Source organism: Prionailurus bengalensis, chromosome A3, assembly GCF_016509475.1.
Source record: "Prionailurus bengalensis isolate Pbe53 chromosome A3, Fcat_Pben_1.1_paternal_pri, whole genome shotgun sequence".
NCBI lineage: Eukaryota > Metazoa > Chordata > Mammalia > Carnivora > Felidae > Prionailurus > Prionailurus bengalensis.
In genome coordinates this window covers 108569134-108593554 of record NC_057354.1, presented here as the reverse complement: position 1 = coordinate 108593554, position 24421 = coordinate 108569134, and the positions used below count along the sequence as shown (strand labels likewise).

The window sequence follows — 24421 nt, the reverse complement described above, 5'->3', positions numbered from 1 at the left end:
AGATTATGAATGGAATCATGTTACATATACAATTCTGAAACCTGCCCTTTTCACTTACCACAGACACCTTTCCATATCAATACATGTAACTTAAATCATATAATTTAAATAATATTTCTCTGTGTGCATCTATCCACTACTGAAGACATTTAAGTAGTTTTCTCTTTTTCACTACTAAATCACTTTAGAATAAAGAAATACATTAGATGGGAGAGACTATTCTAAGAATGGAACTAAATTCCAGTGGTGGAATCTTTTGCTAGATAATAATCCCATATTTACCCAAACTTAACAACTTTGTAAAAATGTTTACTTTGGAGTACTTGTGGTATTTCACAATTGTGGAAGAGAGAAATGTATTTCACTTAGATTCTACTGGAGCGCCTGGGTTAAGCATATGACTCTTGATTCGGCTCAGGTCATGATCTCACGGTTTGTAAGGTCAAGCCCCTGTGTTGGGCTCTGTGCTGATAGTGCAAAGCCTGCTTGGGATTCTCTCTCTCCTTTTCTCTCTCTCCCTTACTGCCCTTCTCCCTCTTGTGCTCTCTCTCTCTCTCTCAAAATGAATGGATAAACACACACACACACAAAGTTTCCATTGAGGACAAGTCTGGGTCTGAGTGTCTGAAGACAAGCCATATAACTAATTCTTATGGTTTGTAAGCCCACTCTCATTCAGTAAGATGGGCATCCTTTAGATTTCTGTTTCCACAGTATGGCAAACAATCTGAATACCCTGAAAATAACACCTACAAATGACAGAAAAGAGTATTTTAAATAATCTTTTAAATGCCTAGCTAAGTTTGTTAACAGTAAGAGACTTTCCCAGGAACCAAAAACAAAGAGGAAATGAAAATCAGAATGGTAAAAATGTGAAATATTCTAGCCGTCTCTAAGGGAAAGGCCAATCTTGGTAAGCTGGGGTGTTGATTTTATCCCCTACAGGAACACAGAAGAAAAGGCCATAGGTCTGTAGAGGCAGAGTTAAAACAAGTATCCCCACATAACCAGAACCCTCGAAGGACTACATCCTCATTTTAAAAGGGTAGCCAAGCACAAGGAGAAGACTCAGGATTTTGTGCCATGGCCTGGGATCTGGATAGGGGAAAATATCTTCTCCTGATGCTGTCACCACAGGCTTCTTGGTCATTCACGTTCAGGGTTCAGATACACTGGATACACTGACGTCTTGGGGTCACAGGAAAAAACCCACTGTGGAAGGATACACTCTCAAAAGCCACGTATAATTCCCACTGACGATGATCTCAGAACTCAAAATTATTAAATAAACGAGAAAGCAATTCGCCATAACTGACATGAAAAACTGTGGAAAATTGTTAACAATATTAAACAGAAATGAAAATGCTCAATAAATAGAGGAGAAAATGCATTATGCTGGAACAATAAAAGGTTCTAATGTTAGTTCTTCAAAGAAAAAGTAAACAAATGGAGAGGAAAAAAAACTCATGAAAAAATGTAAATTCAAAATGTATCCCCCCCCACACACACACACCTGTGGTGGTTTAAAATATGTCCAAGAATTCTTTGATATTTCCCCCTCAAGAGTTGGAACTTAATTCCCTTCCTGAGTATGGGCTGGACAGAAACTACTTGCTTCTGAAGAACAAAATATGGCAGAAGGGCCAGCATATGACTTCTGCCACTCCATCATAAAAGGCTGTGTGGCCTCCTCCCGCTCTCTGGAATCACTTGCTCTGGGGCGGGGCGGGGGTAGGGTGGGGAGGGGGGTAGCCAGCCACCATATTGTGAAGACACTCAAGCTGTCCCATGGCTAGATCCACAGAGCAAAAAATTGAGACCTGCCAACAGCCATCAAGGAACCGAAGCTTTCTGTCAACAACCACATTAAGTGAAACCACTTGACAGTAAATTCTCCATCCCTGGTCAGGCCTGGATAACTGCAGTCCCAGCTAACAGCAATGCTGCAGCTTTATGAGAGAATCTGAGCTGGACTCACCCAATTAAGCCATTCTTGAATTCCTGACCCTCAGAAACTGTGACACAATATTTGCTGTTTTAAGCTGCCAAATTTGGGGATCATTTGTTATACAGCAATAGACAACTAATACAGTTCTCTAAGATTTAAATTTAAAAAGTCATATAGAGTGATGGAATTAAGAGCCGTAAAACAAAATATAAAAATTGGTTTAATGATACTTTAGAAAGCCGAAATAAAAGAGGGAAAAAAGCAGGCATTACCCAAAAAAGGGCAAGTTCTTTACAACTTTTGCAAGACAGATCAATATGGTTTGTAGATACCTATAAAAAAAGCAAAACCCCACAAGCATTAGGGTTATTAGAAAAGAAGAACTTTCTCTTTTACTAGATAAGGTAACCCAAGTTATTACACTACTCCCACAGAAGGACAATGTGATAAAAGAGAGAGGAGAGAAGAGAAAGAGAAATACAGGTATATGTCTTCTGTGGCTGTGTAAGCAGAGAGCGCTGCAGACTACCCGAAGAGGAGTACACACATCTCCACGAGGAGGTCATTTGGTAGAAGTCAGGGTGCAGTCAAGAGTGAATAGAGAGACAGGGTCTGGGGTTCTTTGTATAATCATGTAAATCCCTCGCATGTACATTTGAGAATACTCAGGGCACTGCAAACGATCATTTCTCCCGTTGACCCAGTTGATCAGTTTAAATCAATCAATATTAACAAATCCATATTACTTTGTTACTTCCAACGTTTGGCTGAAATGGAAATAACAACAATCACGACAAAACTATTTCCGTAACTAAACTGGTCCTCTTGCTTCTTCCTGAAGAAAGCAGAAGAGATGCCTAAGGCCATGCATACATACCATCTGGTGGAACTACTTGACAATTGGAGAAAGGCTTAAGAAAGGGACACTTAAAACTGAGGTCATAAAAGAATGAATGAAAAATTACAAGAGAATAAGACACAAATATAAAATGAAGGGAGGGGCACCTGGCTGGCTCAGTAGGTTGAGCGTCTAACTTCAGCTCAGGTCATGACCTCACGGTTCCCAAGTTCGAGCCCGGTGTCGAGCTCTGTGCTGACAACTCAGAGCCTGGAGCCTGCTTTGGATTCCGTGTCTCCCTTCCTCTCTGGCGCCCCCCCCCCCCCCCCGCCCCGCTCATATTCTGTCTCTCAAAAATAAATAAAAACGTTAAAAAATTTTTCTAAATGAAGGAGACTTGAAATAGAACCAAGTAATTTCTAGAAATGAAAAATACAGTCACCAAAAATTAAAACCTTATGCATGTACTAATCACAGCTGTAAAATCCATATACTATAGGAGGGTTATGAGTATCCTCAGTGCTCTACTGAAGGATTAAACAGTGCAAAATACAAGGTTGAGTTTAAGAGACACAGAGAAGATTTAATGTATATCTAATTGAAATTTTAAAGGAGAGATCAGAGAGACTGAGGTAGAAAAGATTTTTGAAGACAGGATTACTGGTAATTGTCCACGCTTGATGAATAAGTGAAATCCTCTGAGGTAAGCACTTTAAGACCTAAGCAAAAAAAGACAATGTAAATCCGTATTTAGATACTAAAAACACCATAAATTAAGAGAAAAAAAATCTTAAAACCAATTAGAAAAAGGTTGCCTGAAAAGGATCAATGTATAGTGAGAGAAGAAGATACTACAGAAAAACTATAAAAGCTAGAAGACAATGCTGACAGCAAATATCTGTCTATGCCTCTTACACGACAAGTGAAGAGTGAGAGTCAAACACTGAGAGTTCAACCACTAGAAGACCTAGTACAGAACTTTAGGATGAAGGAAATTAAATGAGTAAGTATGAGAAAAAATAGTAGACAAATTAGTCCAAATTAAGACAACAAAAAGGGAAATAGCCTTTTGACTTTGGAAGAAATCACAAGCTTCCAGACATACTGTGTGTTCTACAATGCAAAATAATGCCACATACGTCTCACTTTTCACTGAATCTTTGAAATCAAAATGTCATTAATAAAAAAGTTTCTCACATATAAAGAACAGTTGTACTTAATACAAAATATACTCAGAAAAGAAAGAACTTTTCATAAAGCAGAAATGTTCTCATGTTCTTCCATCTGGCTTTCAAGTCTCTCTGTATCTGACCCCATCCCCCAAATACACCCCCCACATCAATAAGAGTGATGTTACTTGTCACACCTTCACATCACCGTACTGCTGTTTCACCTCCTAGAATGTACTTGTACCTCTTCTTTCTACCCAAAGTTTATGCATCAATTGAAAACCCATTTTCCTCATTAAGCCTTCAAAAACAATTCCAGAAAATCTATCATTTCCTTTTTCCTATTCCAACTGTAGTTAGCAGTACTTTAAAATACTATTATGTCAATCTTTATGGTAAAAGTAAAATGTATACCAAGAAGATACAGTAAAGTGAAGTGAGATGGAGACAGTAAAATTCCTACCCAAACAGTCTGTTAACATCTGTTTTATTACAATCAGCCTTCAAAATTACTTAAGAGGCCCTAACGGGAAAATCTGAGCCAAAATCCCATATAAAGAAAAATGCAACTTTTTCCAAAATATTTTCTCATAAAATTGACATCTGACTTATTAAGACATTACTTTACATTAATCTTTAAAAAGCACATCTCTAGTAAAAGAATAAACTCTGCAGCTTGTGACAATAACCCATTAACAGAAACAGAACAGGACAGGGAGAGAAAGAAAAGACAGTAAACGCTGTTATTTTACTTTACAAGTCTTTCTTACATACTCCACTGAATTCTCAATAAAAAAGTTTTAATAATTTTTAAACATTTTTATTAATGTTTATTTATTTCTGAGAGACAGAGACAGAATGCGAATGAGGGAGGTGCAGAGAGAGAGAGGGAGACACAGAATTCAAAGGAGGCTCCAGGCTCTGAGCTGTTAGCACAAAGCCTGACGTGGGGCTCGAACTCACCAACAGTGAGATCATGACCTGAGCTGAAGTCGGACGCTTAACCAACTGAGCCACGAAGGCACCCCAAAAAGTTTTAATAATTTGTAATACCCCAGAATCTAGTATTTTTAAAAAGTAAACAATTTAATTGATGCTTCTTGAATACACAAGAGCAAATCAATGATCTCTGTATTAATACCACGCGTGTATTAACTAGATATTCTTTTGGCTTAGCGTTAACCATCAAGGCCTTTTTTACATGTTATTTACAAGCTTGAGTTTGAAATTTTGTTTATTTATTTTGAGAGAGAGAGAGAGAGAGAGAGAGAGATAGCATGAGCAGGGGAGTGGCTGAGCAAGGGAGAGAGAGCATTCCAAGCAGGCTCCACACTGTCAGTGCAGAGCCCCATGCAGGGCTCGATCCCACGAACTATGAGATCATGGCCTGAGCTGAAATCCAGAGTTGGATACTTAACCAACTGAACCACCCAGGCCCCCTGAAACTATATATAATATGCCTTCTTTAGAAATAGCAACGAATTCAACTGCCTATAATTTTGTAACTTATAAAGCAAATGCTCCTTTCATCCATATATATCTTACATTCTTTTATATATCTAAATAAGAATAATAAAACATTAGTTTTCTCTCCTGAAAACATTAATGCTTTAATAACTATATTTTAAGAAACTCTACTTAATCTCTATAAAACATAACTTTTGTCTTACCATGATAAATATCCTGTAAAGAACCACCTCCACAAAACTCCATGCATATCCAAAGTTTATCTCGCCTATAAAGAGAATATAAACATGTATCACATTTTCATGATGAAAATGATCTGAGGTAACAAGTACTTTAAGGTTGTATGCTATAACCTTGAAAAACCACATAAACTCAACGTGCTAAGAAAAAAAGCTAGTTAATCTCTATGAGTAAAAGAATTAATATAATGTGTTGTTATAACTCAATCCAAGGTTTTAATCCTTAAAATAGACCATTTGTAGGATATAAAAATGTCAGACACATCCAAACAAAATTCCCTCTAGTTAAAAACTTTCCCTCCCCCTCCCAGTTTACCTAGCTACTCCAAGACAGTATTATAGAAGTTAAATGTTAGTTAAAATGCTCAGACCAAAAACTATGTAGAAGATTCATCACAGAATGGCAATACATCTCAAAGCATATCACATTAATAGTGCTATCATCAACAAAACAGACAAAATGCAAATTTTACCATCACATCTAGTAAACAAAGGTCTTTCCAAAACAATCTGTTAAAATTTATCACTTACCTGTCTTTATATAGCATTTCCCTCTCACACTCAATTAAGATGTCATAATCACAGTCACAAGAGAAATAATTAGCAAAGATTTGATAGCTTATTCCTTGTTCAATCATTCACAACTTCATCTCAAAATGTACCAGGAAATATACTATTCTCAGGGGGCAGAGATGGAATAGAAAGTCTCTGAACCCAGCAAGCTCAGTTGAACACAGAAGATTCTACCTTAACATGTCTGTCTCTCTCCCCACTGCATTCACAGTGCTTAGAAGAGCCAGCAAATGAATATTTCATAAATGAATGAACACAAGAGTGACTGAAAAAAATAAACAAATTGATTAGATCAAGAGTCAGCAACTCTGGCCAGTGGGCCGAATCTAGCCTACTGTCTGATTTTTACAGCTCAGGAACTAAGAACGGTTTATGTGTATACACACACATCTATATGTATGTATATGAATATATGTGTGTATATATATGTGCGTGTTTTAAAAAATTTTTTTTTCAACATTTATTTATTTTTGGGACAGAGAGAGACAGAGCATGAATGGGGGAGGGGCAGAGAGAGAGGGAGACACAGAATCGGAAACAGGCTCCAGGCTCTGAGCCATCAGCCCAGAGCCTGACGCGGGGCTCGAACTCACGGACTGCGAGATCGTGACCTGGCTGAAGTCGGACGCTTAACCGACTGCGCCACCCAGGCGCCCCTATATGTGCGTGTTTTAATTTAAATTCAAGTTAGTTAACATACAGCGCAGTCTTAGCTTCAGGAGCAGAAACCAGTGATTCATCCCTTACATATGACAGACACCCAGTACTCATCCCAACATATGCCCTCCTTAATGCCCATCACCCATTTAACCCATCCCCCACCCACCTCTCCTCCAGCAACCCTCAGTTTGTTCTCTGTATTTAAGAGTCTCCTATGGTTTGCCTCCCTCTCCGTTTTTATTTTATTTTTCCTCCTCTTCCCCTATGTTCATCTGTTAAGTTTCTCAAATTCCACATGAGTAAAATCATGTATTTGTCTTCCCATGACTTATTTCGCTTAGCATAATACACTCTACTTCCATCCATGCTGTTGCAAATGGCAAGATTTCATTTTTTGATGGCCAAGTAATATTCGTGTGTGTGTGTGTGTATACACACACACACATCTTCTTTATCCATTCATCAGCCAATGGACATTTGGCCTCTTTGCATACTTTGGCTACTGTTGACAGCACTGCCATAAACATTGGGGTGCATGTGCTCCTTCAAATAGGCATTTTTGTAGCCTTTGGATAAATACCTATTGGTGCAATGCTGGGTCGTAGGGTAGTTCTACTTTTAATTTTTTGAGGAACCTCCACACTGTTTTCCAGAATGGCTGCATCAGTTTGCATTTCCACCAACAGTGCAAAAGGGTTTCCCTTTCTCCTCATCCTTGCCAACATCTGATGTTGCCTGAGTTGTTAATGTTATCCATTCTGACAACTGTAAGGTGGTATCTCATTGTGATTTTGATTTGTATTTCCCTGCTGATGAGTGATGTTGAGCATCTTTTCAGGTATCTGTTAGCCGCTTGGATGTCCTCTTTGGAAAAGTGTCAATTCCTGTCTTTTGCCCATTTCTTCATTGGATCATTTGGTTTTTTGGGTGTTGACTTTGCTAAGTTCTTTATAGATTTTGGTACTAACCCTTTATATGATATGTCATTTTCAAATATCTTCTCCCATTCTTTTGGTTGCCTTTTAGTTTTGTTGACTGTTTCCTATGCTGTACAGAAGCTTTTTATCTTGATGAGGTCCCAATAGTTCATTTTTGCTTTTATTTCCGTTGCCTCTGGAGACATGTCAAGTAAGAAGTTGCTATGGCCGAAGTCAAAGAGGTTGCTGCCTGTTTTCTCCTGTAGGATTTTGATGGTTTCTTTTCTCACATTTAGGTCTTTCATCCATTTTGAATTAATTTTTGTGTTACGGGTAAGAAAGTGGTCTAGTTTTATTCTTCAGCATGTCGCTGTCCAGTTCTTCGAGTACATTTGCTGAAGAGACTCTCTTTTTTCCATTGGATACTCTTTCCTGCTTCGGTTTTTATATTTTTAAATGGTTGGGGGCAAAAATCAAAAGAAGAATTTTTCTTGACACATGACAATTATACAAAGTTCAAATTTTAGTGTCCATATAAAGTTTGATTGAAACACAGTGACACTCACTTATGGCTACTTTTGTACTAAAGCAGCGTAATTGAGTAGCTGTGACAGAGAAACAGACAAAGCCTAAAATATTTACCATATGGTTCTTTACAGAAAAGGTGTGCTGATCCCTGGATTAGACTGTAATTTGATTAAGTACACAATCCAGGCATGAATAACATTCTGTGAGAACCCAGAGGTAAGAATATCTAGGAAAGTCAAGGGAAATTTTAGGGAGGAGATATCATTTGTTGTGTCTTGAAGTTAAAGTAGGAATTCAACACCGAGAGACAGGGAAGGGGCCTGCTCAGAGAATGAAAATTTGAAAGAAGATGCCACACTTGAAAGACTATGGGTAATTTAATGTGAATCAAACGCAGACTACCTGAAGAGACAATGGCAGGAAAGGAAGCTAGAATACGTGGGGTGACACTGTAAAACAATGCTTGGTTTATAAACTCCTCAGTTCAGTTACCTTCATCTGGATGGTCTCTACTTTGTCAATGTCTTTTAAAATGTAGCATCCAGAATCAAGTACTATTCTAAGTGTTGCATAAAAAGTGGAGTTGCCAGGGCGCCTGGGTGGCTCAGCTGGTTGAGTGTCTGACTTCGGCTCAGGTCACAATCCCATGGTTCATGGGTTTCAGCCCTGTGTTGGGCTCTGTGCTGACAGCTCAGAGCCTGGAGCCTATTTCAGATTCTGTCTCCCCCTCTCTCTGCCCTGACCCCACCCATGCTCTGTCTCTCTGTCTCTAAAATAAATAAACATTAAAAAAGTGGAGTTGTTATCAGACATATATCACACATGGTAGTGGTGAGAGATTAACCAGACCTACAAGGAGAGTGGACGTGGTTGAGTACGATGCACCATGCAGCATGTAACGGGAACACAAGGATCCGAGCATGAACATCAGTACACAGTGAAAAAAATACCATGATTTTAGAGGCAAAGCTGACATAGTGAGGACCGGAAGAAGAAATCTGAAGTCACTCTAGTATCTAAAATTCACAGGTGGTCCACAGACCAATGAAACTGAGGCATGACAGTGGATGGTAAAGTATGAGCTAGCTGCCCAGTGGTCTGGTTTTACTAACTCTCAGAATACATGCCCGGGGCTGGCAGATGGATGTCTTATCCAAAAGGATGAAGGCATTTATGGCTGGTGATTGCAACACAGGGAGAAGTCTAATTACCCTTGAGAATCAACAATTATCTCCTTTATTTGAACAATTATATTTCTATTAACTGGGCTAAAGGCTATCTTCAGGTTCTTAGCAACTGCTCTAAAACCTCTGATTTTCAGTTTGAAGTTAACTAAAACCTCTGGATCTTTTTTATGTTAAAAAGGAGTCAGATGATTCTCCAGCTTCACATTTGTTTATCTGGTTCATTAAAACTATGCATAGGACTTTGTCCTTATTTGTTAAATCTCACATAAACAAAAGCTCCTTGTGGTACTCAATAAGTTTTCAGAGTGTAAAATAAAAGGGGTTCTAATAGCAAAATGTTTGGGAACCACTGCTCTAAAATATTTTCACATCTGTCCTAAATGAATCTTTCATGTAAAATACCTGACACAAGCATTTACAGGACAAGTAGCAGGGGTTCTTACATATCTTACAAAAACTGGGTGAATGGTTGTTCTGGGTCGGCTCAGAATAAAGTAACATGTAAATTGCTTAGAAAAGGGCCCAGAATATAAGCCCAATAAATGTAAGCTATTTTCTATTCCTTTTGTTATAATTCATCTTGTAGTCTATTTTTTTTTTTATTTTTTTTTTCAATGTTTTTTACTTTTATTTTTGGGACAGAGAGAGGCAGAGCATGAACAGGGGAGGGACAGAGAGAGAGGGAGACACAGAATTGGAAACAGGCTCCAGGCTCCGAGCCATCAGCCCAGAGCCTGACGCGGGGCTCGAACTCACGGACCGCGAGACCGTGACCTGGCTGAAGTCGGACGCTTAACCGACTGCGCCACCCAGGCGCCCCGAACTTGTAGTCTATTTTTGTAAGTCACCTTAAGTTGCTCCTGGAACTCAGTGACAATATAAACACATATAACTGGCATTTTCTTTTTTAAGGGGAAAAAAAAAAGAGGGGCACCTGGGTGGCTCAGTTGGTTAAGCATCAGACTTCAGCTCAGGTTGTGATCTCTTGGTTTGTGAGTCTGAGACCCGCATTGGGCTCTGTGCTGTCAGCTTGGAACCTGCTTCAGATCCTCTGTCCTCCCTCTCTGCCCCTCCCCTGCTCATACTCTCTCAAAATAAACATTTAAAAAAGAGAGAGAGATGGGACTGATGACTTGACTTCTTACTAAAGTCACAATAATCACCACTTCTTTCTTATGAATGTTCACTAATTATCTGATTAATAATTTATTCTTGAGGTTTGCTGGGGCTGATGGTGGACATCAAGGTTAACAATTTTCCAGAAATTTCTTTTTCCTTTCCTTTGCAAATTGGTCATTGCTGACCACTAATCTTTTGGTACCTCTTCTGTCAAAAGACACTCACTGATAGTGGATAACAATCCCATCTGATAACTTTTCACTGTAATAAGATATAATTTTTATATAAGTCTCAAAGCTCAGATTCATTTAAAGTATCTAGCTGCTCTACAATTATCTCCTCATCTATCTCCTGCTTCAATCCCTTCTTCATAATGATTTTCCTACCCTTTCCAATTGGAAAACAATTCTCCTCGGTAGAGAAAAGGGACAAAAGAAATCAGTTCTCCACTTATTTACATATTTCAGTATTACACCACCCTCTATTTGACGCTGGTCTATCCCCCTTCCCAATCCTGCTTAAAACAATTTTCTAGTCATTCTACGTAAAATTACTTTCCAAACTTACAAAGGAAAATAAATAATGATTTTAAAACTATATATACTATATATATACTTTACTTTTTAAGATGTCTAAAATATATTTAGTTAAGTCTGGTATTATCAGAAAGGTTGAATATTCAGAATCTTTTAGAAAAAGTACTTCCATCTGTTCCATGAATGCCCTTCTTGAGAAGACAAATCTGCATCTACTTTTTTGGTCATTTACCAAGCCATCTGCCTAATAGGAAAGGACTTGACTCACTTGGCCCATTTCATGCAGGCCAATAAATACTAAAATCTTTGTCCCTAGATATCTGAATTGAAACAATTAACCACCAAGGTAAATACTCAAGGTATCACTATAAATTTTCTTGTAATTCTTTTCTCTTATTCTGTAAAGTTCTCTTTCTATAAGGAATAGAAAAATAAGTAAAGGGAGGGAAATTTTAATCTTCTAGTTCAATGTTTACTAGAGCATATAGGAATTAACATTCTAATTATTTCACTGAGCTAAAAATCTTACAATTTCTAAAACATACTTTAAAAAAAAATTTTTTTTAATCTTTATTTTTGAGAGAGAGAGAGGGAGACGGAAACGGAAGGGAGGTACAGAACGGGAGCTGGGAAGGAACAGAGAGAGAGAGAGAGAGAGAGAGAGAGAGAGAGACCCAGAATCTGAAGCAGGCTCCAAGCTCTGAGCTGTCAGCACAGAGCCCAAAGCAGGGCTTGAACTCACAAACTGCCAGATCATGACCTGAGCCGAAGACGGGTGCTTCACTGACCAGCCACCCAAGGCACCCCAATCTTCCCACACTTTGTAACACATCACTGACTTAAAACTGATTAAACATTGTGGATTTATATATTTTGCCCAAATATAACATAATTTAAAAAGTAAAAGAAAATGTGAACAAGATCACCAAGAATCCACAGCTAGAAACTGGCATACCAAATCATTCTCCCTGGGATGGGACAGCTGGCCATGCCCCGATACTGCAGTCTGCTGATCCCTGTACTTAACTGTGGGTTATTCTGCTGAACAAAACATTTCACAATAACTACTCCAGTATATTCACCAAAATAATTCAACGCCTAATCATAACTTTCAATGTGAAAAATAAAAAGTTTAATAACTGCTAGTTGTTTTAATATAGGATAACTTTATTTAATGTGAACTGAATTTAAAATATTTTGGTGCATTTTGAAACAGACAAAATTTACTGCATTCTAAAAAGTTATAGGTAATTCATCTATCTACTTCCCCTTTAACAATGAGGGGTAGTTCTGTATTCGGGGATACAAGCTGACCTATTTCTCTATAGTTATACCTAACAACCCCCAGTTCAACCTACTAATTTCCAAAGAATGGGTGAGCAGACAGCAATCCTATGTGAAGTATGCTTACCATAAAAAAAAAAAAATCAATGTGCACTTAAACCAGTTTTAGGAATGTCACATACTATATAGTCTTCTCTTGGAAATTAACAATGCCACGGATATGTTAAAGGCTCTGAGAAATCATGCAGTGAGGCAGGGGTAGCTGGGAGAAGGGAAGGAGGAACAGGTGGAGAGAGGAGAAGGAGGAGACGGAAGAAAGGAAGAATGGGGATGGAGGAAGTTAGGAAGTGGAGAAAGGGTAGGAGGAAGAATGGGATTTTAAAAAAAGCAGAGGAGAGAGGGAAGAGGAAAAAGAAAGAAAACTTCTTTAATTTTGTTTAGTTCACTACTTCCCCAAATTATTTTTTCCATAGACCCTTTGTTTTCAAATCACGTACTAGCATCCCTCAGAACTAATGTTCCTAGAAAACACCCTAGCAATTCTGGTATAAGGAGGCATCTCATAAGAGAGTTCCACCAAATTTTCTTCCTAAAGCAGTGGTTCTCAACGGGGGTGATTTTGTCCCCAAAGGCATATTTGGCTTATCAAAGACATTTCGGGTTGTCCTAACTGGGAAGGTGTTGCTGGCATCTAGTAGAGGCTGGGACACTGCTAACTACCCTAGCCAGCATGTGAAGTAACTGCTGTTACTACGACTCTGGTTGCACTTGAAGGAAACAAATGTTTGTATCAGTATAACTAGAAAACTAAAAACAAAATAGGAACATTAGTGGAAAACTGGTGAAATTAATAGGAAGTACCTTAGTTTGGCTAATAGTATGGTACCAATGTTGATTTCTTAGTTTTGACGAATGTACCATGATTATGTAAGATGTTAGCAATAGGGAATACTGACAGAACTCTTCGTACTATCTTTGCAACTTTTATGTAAATCTAATACATTCCAAAATTAAAAGTTTCCTTTTTTAAAAAAAGAGGGTAGCTAGGTACAAATTGAAATGAACTTAACGATAATCTTTATTTCCATAGTGTGAGCATTCAAAAAAGCATTTCCAGTTATTAAGTTCCCTCCCCAGTCCCACCTCTAGCTCTACAAAAAAATTTCTTCCAGTTTCGATATAACTCAAGGGACAAACATCTCTTTCCTGGGTTACGACATTCACACTGTAATAAAACGAACATCCTCACTGTCTCAATCCCCCACACACCAGGTCCATCCGCCACAGATACACTACTCTGTACTCTGTGTTCAAACCTTTAACAAGTATGCTCAATACCTACAGGTCCTAATTAAGGGATAAAAGATGCCTTTCTTTGCCAAATCTCCATGGCCTTACCTACTGCAACTACAGACTTACCCTTTAAGCTCTAGTAGGAAACTATTAGTTGTCTCCTGAGTAGTTCATGGTATTTTCATACATGCATTTCCTTTGCCAGAAGTTGTAATTTTCTCCACACATTAGATGCTACAGTAAATGCCTACTAACACTTTAACACCCAACATTTAGGAATCATATCATTCACAGCTTTCTCTGATTCCCTTACTCTGGCAAAATCAGATTTTCTACCGTCTTTACACTTTGCGTCTTATGTGGAAATTATTATTGTACCTAGCATACTATGTTGCAATTATTTGCTCATGAGTATTTCTTCTATTAGATTATAAACTCCTTAAAGGCAAGGATTATGTTTTATCTGTCTTTACATATCTAGAACCCAATACAGCACTCTATACATCCAAAGAAATGTAAAAACTTTGTTAATGGTGGTGATTTACAAATATGTTATTATTATGTGATAAATTATGCTTATTGAAACTAGTATTCTTGATTTCAAAGGTTTAAGATCTCTGATCCAAATTAGTATTTTTTACTGCATGGATCTAATCTATTGGCTTATTTTTTGAGGAGCATTTGCTGTTTTTCAACCTCAACTTTAAGAGTTCAAACTGGAGAGAAGTATCTCAATTTTTTAAATATATTATGAAAGGATATGCTGGGCTAGGAATGCTTAGAAGGAACCTAAAGAGTCATTATTTACTTAAAAGAAGCAATAGTTAAGCTCTACTAGGATTAAAGAATAGGTCTATGATTACTTAACTCTGTTGTTTTAGGAACACACACAAATATACAAATAAAAATCTACACCAAATCAGGACTATTTACTTTTTTAAACTTCAGAGAGAAGTTTTGTCCATCCAGTTCTCATTGTACAGTATATGTACTTAAGTACTTAATAAACATAGGCTTTTAATGATATTGAAGAGAGGAACAGAGAATGTCCTATTAAGAATAACATAAGATACTCTGTTTTTTAGCAGCTCTGTTTCTGTATTTCTTCAGGAAATGAGGATGGCTACCCTGTTATAAAACAGGCTTCTGAACTTAATTACGTGCTGGTCATCTATTCAGTAAATTCATAGGATAAGGCTGATTCCCTGAAGGGGAAATTTATTAATGGTAAAACCACATTAGCTCAATTTCCTCATTATTTTGGTCTAAATTTGTTGTAATAGGCTATAATGGCAATAAAATACAAGGAAGAAAGTTGCTAAGAACAGTATGCATTTTAGGGGGTTTGTATCAAGTTTTAAAAAATAAGCTCCCTGCCTTTTGTAAAATCATTCAATAATGAGAAGAAATCCAAGAAACCATGTTCCCTTTAAGACTAAATCTGGCCTTCCTAGGCTGAGTACTATAGAATACCAAAAAGATAGCCAACCAGGTACCTGTACATACCTGGTATCTGGTTTAAGTCCACCACCAACAATGAGTAGTTGGATGACCTAACGCCAGCACCCCACTTTCTCATCAGTAAAAAGAGTGGGACTAGTGACAAGATCTCTTAGTCCCTTCCAGCTCTAACATCCTGCAAGTCTAATCATTAGTATTTCATACTCCAAATTTGACTGAGTCTGGACTTTAATTAGGGAAGAAGGGAAAAACCTCTATAGAGAAAAAGAGGTAGAGAAAGAGAAGGTTAATTGCTGTTCTATGTTATACTACATTTGCTTTTCTATCACTTTCATCAGCTATGCCAGCTACAGAATAAAATCGTCTACCTAAACCAGTATTACTTACATTAGATCATACAATTCCACTAACACAGGTAGCTCTACTGAAAAAAATGACTCTAATGTTGTCTGTTTTACTTTGGTTTTGGGGCAAGTTTGCTCTTTGTATTCTTATATTTGGATTCAAAGAACCCCTTTAAAAATTTCATCTAGCTATACACAAAACATAAATTTGTGCACTTGCTCTATGTATTTTATGCTCCAACAAAAAGTTTACTTTAAAAAAGATATTCAAGGGGCGCCTGGGTGGCTCAGTCAGTTAAGCGTCCAACTCTTGATTTGGGCTCAGGCCATTATCTCACTGTTTCTGAGATAGAGCCCTGGGTCTCTGCATGGACAGCATGGACCCTGCTTGGGATTCTCTCTCTCTGACCGCCCCCACCCCCCACACACTCTCTCAAAATAAATAAATAAAATTCAAAAAGAAAAGACATTCAACATATAGTCAGAATACACATTTCCTAAAATTTTAAAGTAAAAACAATTTTTGTTAAGCACAATCTAACTGGCTCTCTCTTGTACCATGTCTAAAAGTGAAGGTTAATGGACACGTTACTAAAGAGTTGCACTATTTTGCTGCAAGCCAAAGCCAAGATTTATAAACAAAACTGGATACAAACTCATAAGTAATTCACCTTTTGGGGGTAACAAGAACAAATGTTTTGCTGCCTAACCTGTGTGGGAAGTCTCTTGCCTAAGTAACACAGTCAAATGTCCAGTTTAGTGTTAGGATTTTTGGGGGGCAATGGGAGGGACCTGAGGGAGTGGGGGTAGAAGTTTATTTGGTCAGCTCTTTTGGCAAGGAAGCAAAAGGGCTAAGTCAAAAGTCATGTGATCTATGAACACAATATTACAGAAAGAACGTAGAACCTTACTGTCAATAACTTGAAATTGGACTGTAAACTAATTACTTGATGTTGAACTCTCTCAAGCATCTTATTTGTAAAATGGAAATAGTATGTACCATAGAGAAATACTGGTAATAGTGTTGCTGAAAAGATCAAATGAGGCACTAACACGATTAACACTTAAAAACAGTTAAGAAATAGTAATAGTAACAGCAGCAATAGTAGTAGTAATAGGAGTTAATGTTTATGGAGCATTTATTTTATTTTAATCACTGTTGGAAACACTACGTGTTTACTCATTATCCTCGTAGCTATCACATCTTGTATCTATTATTATTATTCCTATTTTATAGATGAGGAAATGGAGGCTCAGAGTAGTTAAGTAATTTGCTGTGAGGCACACAGTTAATAAATGATGGAGTCAGGACTCAACCAATCCAAACGATCTGACTCCAGAACTCTTAACCACCAAAGATGCTATTGTCTTGATGGCAGAAAGACCAAGGTGCCATATAAATGCTATCCCAGAATAATAGGTTAGCCTTTGAATGGTCCCATAGTTCCTGATGACTCAGACCATGTTTGAGAAAAACTCTTAGACCAAAGACCTGTTTGCCCTTGGTGGGAAAAGTATTTTGTGATGCTTCTCCAAATTGAGTATAAGGAGGTCATTTTGTTAGGAGCAACAACAGTAAAAAAACAAATTGTCCTGAAGTGATGATTTTAACGTATTAGCAGCAATCAATTATTTTTATCACAAACTTAACTGAGTTTTAAGAGATTGTTTCTTTGACCTGATACAGTAATTGTCTGTGTTGGGTCTGCCCATAAAATAAAAACTGAATCAGAAATTGTGTTAGGTATTATTTGAACCACTTACCATTAAAGTGGTTTTAAATTGGCTGTTACAGAACTCATTCAAAATATATAATAGTCATTGACCTGGTCGTAGTATCTGTCCCTACATAAACTAACGTCTCCACTAAACCTACTCTTCAACCTTAATGAAGATGGGGCAATCAAAACTGTTCAAGAGTGGTTAGAATCAAGAAGAGCTGGTTTGGTTGGCTTTTCGCAAGCTGGAAAGAGGGGGCAGAACTGCCCTGTCTTTTCCATATGCTGTGCCTACATCAGGAGAGAAGTGTTTTTTTAATACCTGGGTCATATGACAATGGAAGCTGTGATAAGCTACTTACTTATATATCCCAGAGTACATCCACCAGAATAAAACATTAAGGGTTTTTTAATACATAAGGAAGAGAACATTCGTCAATCCTCCTTTTGGAAGGAACCTTAAAAACAAGTCAGTCACAGAGTTCAGCTCACAACTGCACAGAGAAGTAAATGGAAAAACAGGATTTGACCTTGAGGTCAACCCCTATGGACTATGACCTGGGGAACCCAGCGTGGTCCTGCCAGACCAAAGCAAGAGACTGCAATTCACAGTGTAAGTTTACTTTACAACCTGGGAAAATAAGAAGTTAGTGAAATAATTATAGTTCCTAGTCCTTTGGACAAAATGAAGGGAAGGGATGATGCAACACCCTGAGCTAGAAGCATAAAAGAAAGAAAAAGTTTCTAATAAAAACCTAGCAGTTAGAGATGCTCCTGACTTTCTAAATATACCCAAGTCTGTGAGTAAGGGGCAAGAGAATGGCATATTTAGATCTCTGGTCTACCACGCAAACATTAACCATAAAAGTTCATTTTTACTTGCGAGTTTCTTCACTGAAACCACATCCAGAATTCCCAAGAGTACAAGAGACAAATCAGACTATGATATTGATTACGGAATGAACATACACAGGTCAGAAATAAAAATTCATTCACACAAAAATATCCTATCTTCAAAGCATGAAGAAAACTACAAAGCATGCTATTAGAGCTAACTTTATTTTGTTAAATGTATTAGGTGATGGGAAACAAAAATGTACCTGAGATAGCTTCCAAAATAAGCAACAATATTTGGGTGTTTACAGTCTTTCATCATAATAATTTCTTGCTGTACAACTGCAAAATCTTCTCCTAGAATAAAAAACAAGCATGTCGAATATTTAGTAGGTAAGTTTCAAAATGTCAATTTGTTTCAAAACATAATAATGTTACTGATGTTATATTTAATTACACTTTCAGTCTTTAGTTAACAAAAAGTACAGTGATTAAAAGTGTGAACTCAGGTCCCAGACTATCTAGATTCAAATACTAACTCTGTCCCTTACTAAGCTGTGTTAATTTGAGCAAGTTACTTGACCTGTGCCAATTTCTTCCTCTGCAAAATGGGGATAAAAATAGTAATAATTTGTCCTAAGACTGTTGGAAAAATTAAATGGGCTAATTTGTGTAAAATGCTTAGAATGGTGCCTGGTACAGAGTAAGTGCTATATAAACATTTGTTATTATTACTATTACACACTGGACATAATCATCATATAATTCCCTAGAAAACATACACAGCTTTTTTCCTTTATTACCAAGTAACATTTAATATAATGACAGCACAAGGAAGTAGTTCTTTTTAAGTTAGGGCAGGAACCCTTATGCACCAAGAGTGTCAAATATACCTCCACAGGCTCTTGGCTGAGAGAGCCACCCTCTAGCAGCACTGGGTTACCAGATGGCCCACATACACAGGCTTCTCCTATATTCAACTGCCTTGTTCCAGCCATATTCGGATGCAGAATGGAATTGTATTTAGCCTGGTCAGACTATTAGCAAATAATCTCCTTCCACTCCCTTCTTGCCCAAATTCTCCAAAATAAGATCTGGCAATCCTATAGCAGTGTTGCATGGTATGGCTCCTGAATGAACACTTGTGATAGAAAGAGAACTGCAGTGAATGCAAATGTGGTGAACCAGGGACCAGGTAGAAGGGACAAATGGTAGTCCTTACATCTACATGAAAGTAGCTTTGCACTACTTTCAGTTTTTAAAAGCTTTATATACTATGAACAGCCTCATTTTCAATGTATATTAGTGGCAAAGAAACAGATTCCCTAAATTACAGCTCAAACTGTAAGTACGAGGTCATTATGGCAAGCCCTGACATTTCTTGCCTTGGCAGTTTCCTACTGTAAACCTAATTGAGACTTGAAGTAGCCTAGCCATGAACCATTTGAACCCAATGTCAAAACCCACTCTACTGTCCCAGTTACAAGGGAAGAAATACAAGAGAAAAGGCAGTATGTCAGATTCTTAATTTCTGCAATGAAGTAAATACAAAATCAAAGATCTCCAAAGGGAGAACAGAAAACTTATATGCTTCCAAATTTTCAGAAGAAAATCACTGAACTAGGATTCTCTTCTGACTTTATTCCCCATCATTAAGAATTCCTGATATTCATCATATTAAGAAAAATCCAATTTGCAACAATAAATTAAAAATCTAATTAGAAATAATAAAGCCAAATAAAACAAATACCAAATTTCAGGGACATATTAAATACTTTGAAAGTTCTAAATTTTGCTTTTTCACCTGCCTCTCAATTACGCATTTCCCCAAAGCACTGAAGGGCTTACACGAGATCAAAGTTGATCTAGTTTGATGGTCAGAGGATAACAGCTGTTGTTCTGGTGGTAGTCATTCTACAACCTCAAAGGGAGATAGCTTTAGAATAAAGTTGATCTGTAGAAAGCATTGGGGAGAAACAGGAAAACAGGGGAAGGAAGAAGGCTTGCCTGAGCCACCACAGCTAGCCTCATCTGACTCTGTAAGCTTCAGATATACCTCCACGTGATCAATAAATTCCCTGTTTGTATTGTTTAAGCTACCCTGAGTTGTGGTTTCTGTTACTCACAACTGTATCACATCTTCTATGGTGATCTTTGCACATATCATAGCCCTTATGACACTGCATCAGTGCATGTCTACGTTCTCACTAGAATATCACATCCTCTGGAACAAGATTATGTCTTAGTCATCCTTGTATCCATAGCAACTAATATGTGATCAATAGAACTGTTGCCTGAATGAATCTGTAATACCACATAATTCCTCTACAAGCTGACACTAAATCAAGAATGCTGCTTTTGGTTTAATTTCAACCAGTTATTACCATGTTTTATATAATTAATTGCTTATTTGCTACTCTCATGTTTTACAAAAACCTGTGAATGGCTTTAAGTCTTCAACTACCCTCTTTCCCAGAAACTGGTGTTAACCCAAAGTGCTTCCTTTTTTCTTATCAAGTCATTTCTATGTGCTTAGGAGAATGGCTGAGTTAAATTCAACATTTTGGGGGGGGGGGGGGGAGTAAAAAAAATCCACGATTCGATTTTTTTAAAAATTTTTTTTCAATGTTTTTATTTATTTTGGGACAGAGAGAGACAGAGCATGAACGGGGGAGGGGCAGAGAGAGAGGGAGACATAGAATCGGAAGCAGGCTCCAGGCTCCGAGCCATCAGCCCAGAGCCCGACGCGGGGCTCGAACTCACGGACCGCGAGATCGTGACCTGGCTGAAGTCGGACGCTTAACCGACTGCGCCACCCAGGCGCCCCTCGATTTTTAAAGGTAAATGAAAAAGGGTGATTTGGGTAGGAAAAAAAAGAAAACAGAGTTTTAATACAGCAGTAATCCAAAGAAGCCTTAGAGTAGATTTAAAGCGCTTTCATCAAAGCTCCAGAGAACTATATTTCAAAGAATAAATTAACAGGCACCCCCATCCCAAATCCTAGCACACTTAATTGGACTGTAGACTGGGATGGTTACACCAGACAATTTCTACAGATTCTTTCCAATTCTGAGAGTCTAGGATTTTATGTAAAATTTTTAGACACTGAAGTAAGGAATGTACTTTCCAAAAAAATGGCAGAGAAAGAAAAGGCAAGGAAAAGGGAAAAGGGAAAAGGGAGAAGGGAGAAGGGAGAAGAAAAGGAAAGGAAAGGAAAGGAAAGGAAAGGAAAGGAAAGGAAAGGAAAGGAAAGGAAAGGAAAAGAGAAAAGAAAAGAAAAGAAAAGAAAAGAAAAGAAAAGAAAAGAAAAGAAAAGAAAAGAAAAGAAAAGAAAAGAAAACCATAACTGAGAAAAACAGGCAAACCTGTAAGTAGACCGGATCATGAATAAACAGGCAGAAAAACAGAAACTAAGACATGAAAATTTCTCTAAATAAACATGACGCACATTGTGTTCAATAAATGTTAACTATTTGCAGGAGGCTGAATAATGGCCCTAGAAGGGTCCTAATCCTTAAAACTTGTCAATATGACCGTATATGGCAAAAGGGTTTTTACAAGTGTGATGAAATTAAGGATCTTGAGATGGGGAAATTACCCTGAATTCTCTGGATCATCTAAGTGGAATCACAAGTGTCCTTGTAAGAGGGAAGAAGAGGGAGACTTGACTATAAGAAGGCAAGAAGCAAGTTGCTATGCTTTGAAGATGAAGGAAGAGGCCAAGAATTAAGGAGTGCAAGGAATGTGGCTCTAGAAGCTAGAAAAGGCAAGCAAAGAGATTCTCCCTTAGAGTCTCCAGAGAGAGTGCAGCCCTGTTGACACTTGGCTCTTGACCCAGTGAAACACACTCTGGATTTCAGAATTCCAGAATTCTAAGAGAAAAAGGTGTGCTTTTCAAGCCATCAAGTTTGGTAGTAAGTTGTTACAGCAGCCACAGGAAATTAACACATTATTACTATCAACATTATTACTGTGGCAGAGCTGGCTAGCCATTCTCAATCTGTGTTCTCCTTCCGCAGTGTAGAAGTTATTGGTGAGAGACAATCATCTAGTCAAAGATGACACTTCCTTCACAGTGAACACTGATGCGCCTAAGGACTAGTTCTTGCCAATGGAAACTGAGCAAAAGTAATGTGTCCTTGTTGCACGATTTATTTCCCTATCAGCAAACTACATGACACTGTGAGGCCCCAGGAACTGCAAGAAGTCTGGGTCCCTGAGTCACTAAAAGGAAGAAAGTCATCCAACAACTTGAACATCTGCACTGAACTATTACATAAACTTGATTATGTTAAGCCATTCATATGTTCTAGTTTAGTTATTACAGTAGTCAACATTATTCTAAGCTGATAGAATTATTACCATCCATTTATGAAAAACGTTGTCCAAACTGTAGTAGGTGCTTCACAAATGTTTTAGAGTTTTAACAAACTTTTTTTTTTTTTAACAAAAAAAGACTCAGTTCTTCCATTTAATAAAGAACAGATACAATGACGGATAACAATGAACCAGATTATAGACATTTCTACTTGGTATACAAAGCTTTCCTGTAAACAGCTATATTTAGTCAGACGTGTGAGAACAAACGAGGAGACTTCAATGCCATGGAGGTGGGTCTTTCCCTGAAAACTACAACAAAACACAGAATCCCTAATACCTCCTTGCCTTTTAGATACAAACTGACAATCACTGTATTTCCAAAATTTCATAAAATTCTTTACTTTTTCTTTGACAAAATAATACTTAAGTCAAATATCCAACTAACTGCTTTTTTGGTATGCCTCGTTATTTTCACTGGTGTCAACTGTGTATGTTTTATAAAGTACATTAACACAAGCATTTTGAATTAATAAACTACTTATTTTATAAAACTGTAATAAGAATTCAGTAATATAATTATACAAATATTGTTGTTCAGATAAATATTGTGAAACTGTCAAAACGGAACTATTTCACTTAGCATAATACTCTCCAGTTCCATCCACGTTGCTACAAATGGCCAGATTTCATTCTTTCTCATTGCCAAGTAGTATTCCATTGTATATATAAACCACATCTTCTTTATCCATTTGAAGGTTGATGGGGGGTGGGGGAAAGAGGAAAGTGGGTGATGGGCATCGAGGAGGGCACCTGCTGGGATGAGCAGTGGGTGTTGTATGGAAACCAATTTGACAATAAGTTATATTAAAAATAAATAAATAAAACAAAATAAATAAATGCAAAAAAAATAAAACATGAAAAAAATGGAACTATTGGTTAAGAGGTAGCAATGTCATTTGGTCTGTGTAACAGCTTATGGATCTAATTCCATCCAAGTCGTTGTATGAAGGCAGTTGACATGTCCCTTCACACTAAACGGAAGTACAGTTTAACTGAAAATCAAACCAGGAAAATTTAAGGATTATCTTGCATTGGGAAGTGAACCAAGAGACAAGTATGTTCGTGTCTTCAAAGAACCAAGTCTTAGTCTATCTGTAAACTGTGTATTCTATTTCCCTAGTTCTGCTCCCTGTGAAGTAAACACAAGTTTACAAGGCATCCTCAATTTCCCTTGGTGTTCTTATTTTGTTTCCTGTATCCTATTTTGTTTCTTTGTTTTCTTATTTTCCTTCAGTCATCTTTATGTCTTTCTTCTAAGTGTTTGACATCTTCACAATCCTAATAAGTTGTGATGGTTTTCCAGAAATGTCTTGACAAGTGTCATTGTAATAAAATAATTCTCTGCATTATCAACAGTTATTTAACACAGCAAGTTAGAATTTAAAATATTTTTATCATTTTTTTAAGATTTTTAAAAACAAGTTTTCTCAACTTGTTATAGATACGATTTACCTTCTACTGTAGAACTCTGTAATGAGGTGTTTGTGTGTGTGTATATATGTACATATAGGCACATATATGTATATATATACATACATACACGTACATATATATGTATTTGTGAAATTATATATATAAATATATATATATATAAAAATCAATATATCGTTTGTAAAAATACCTAACACTTTACAGTTGGATAAAGATGAGTAGTTTGTTTTTTTTTTTTTTTTTTAAGGGGGAGAGGGGCAGAGAGAGTGGGGGAGAGAATCTTAAGCAGGTTCCACGCTCAGTCTGGAGCCCGATGTAGGTAGGGCTCAACCCCATGACCCTGTGACCATGACCTGAGCCCAAATCAACAGATGCTCAACTGACTGAGCCACCCAGGTGACCCCAGTTATTCTCTTTAGATGGTGTTTCTTGAGAATACATTCAACAACCACCATACACTGAGCAGCAAATATGATACAAGTGAGAATGTGCTTA

General features: G+C 37.4%; 1 protein-coding gene across 3 annotated transcripts in view; it reads right to left on the bottom strand.

Moving 5' to 3' along the window:
• The window catches only part of MAP4K3 (mitogen-activated protein kinase kinase kinase kinase 3), a 206053-nt gene that overhangs the window by 81767 nt on the left and 99865 nt on the right, over positions 1-24421 (bottom strand). For all 3 annotated transcript variants that reach the window (XR_006301061.1, XM_043604108.1, XM_043604109.1), the window contains exons 3-4: positions 18382-18472; positions 5626-5690 (exon numbers count right to left, since the gene is read on the bottom strand). Coding sequence is in view for 2 of the 3 variants with exons in the window: in XM_043604108.1 (XP_043460043.1) it covers positions 5626-5690; positions 18382-18472 (156 nt within the window). In the remaining variant the exon portion in view is untranslated. The remainder of the gene's footprint in view (positions 1-5625; positions 5691-18381; positions 18473-24421) is intronic.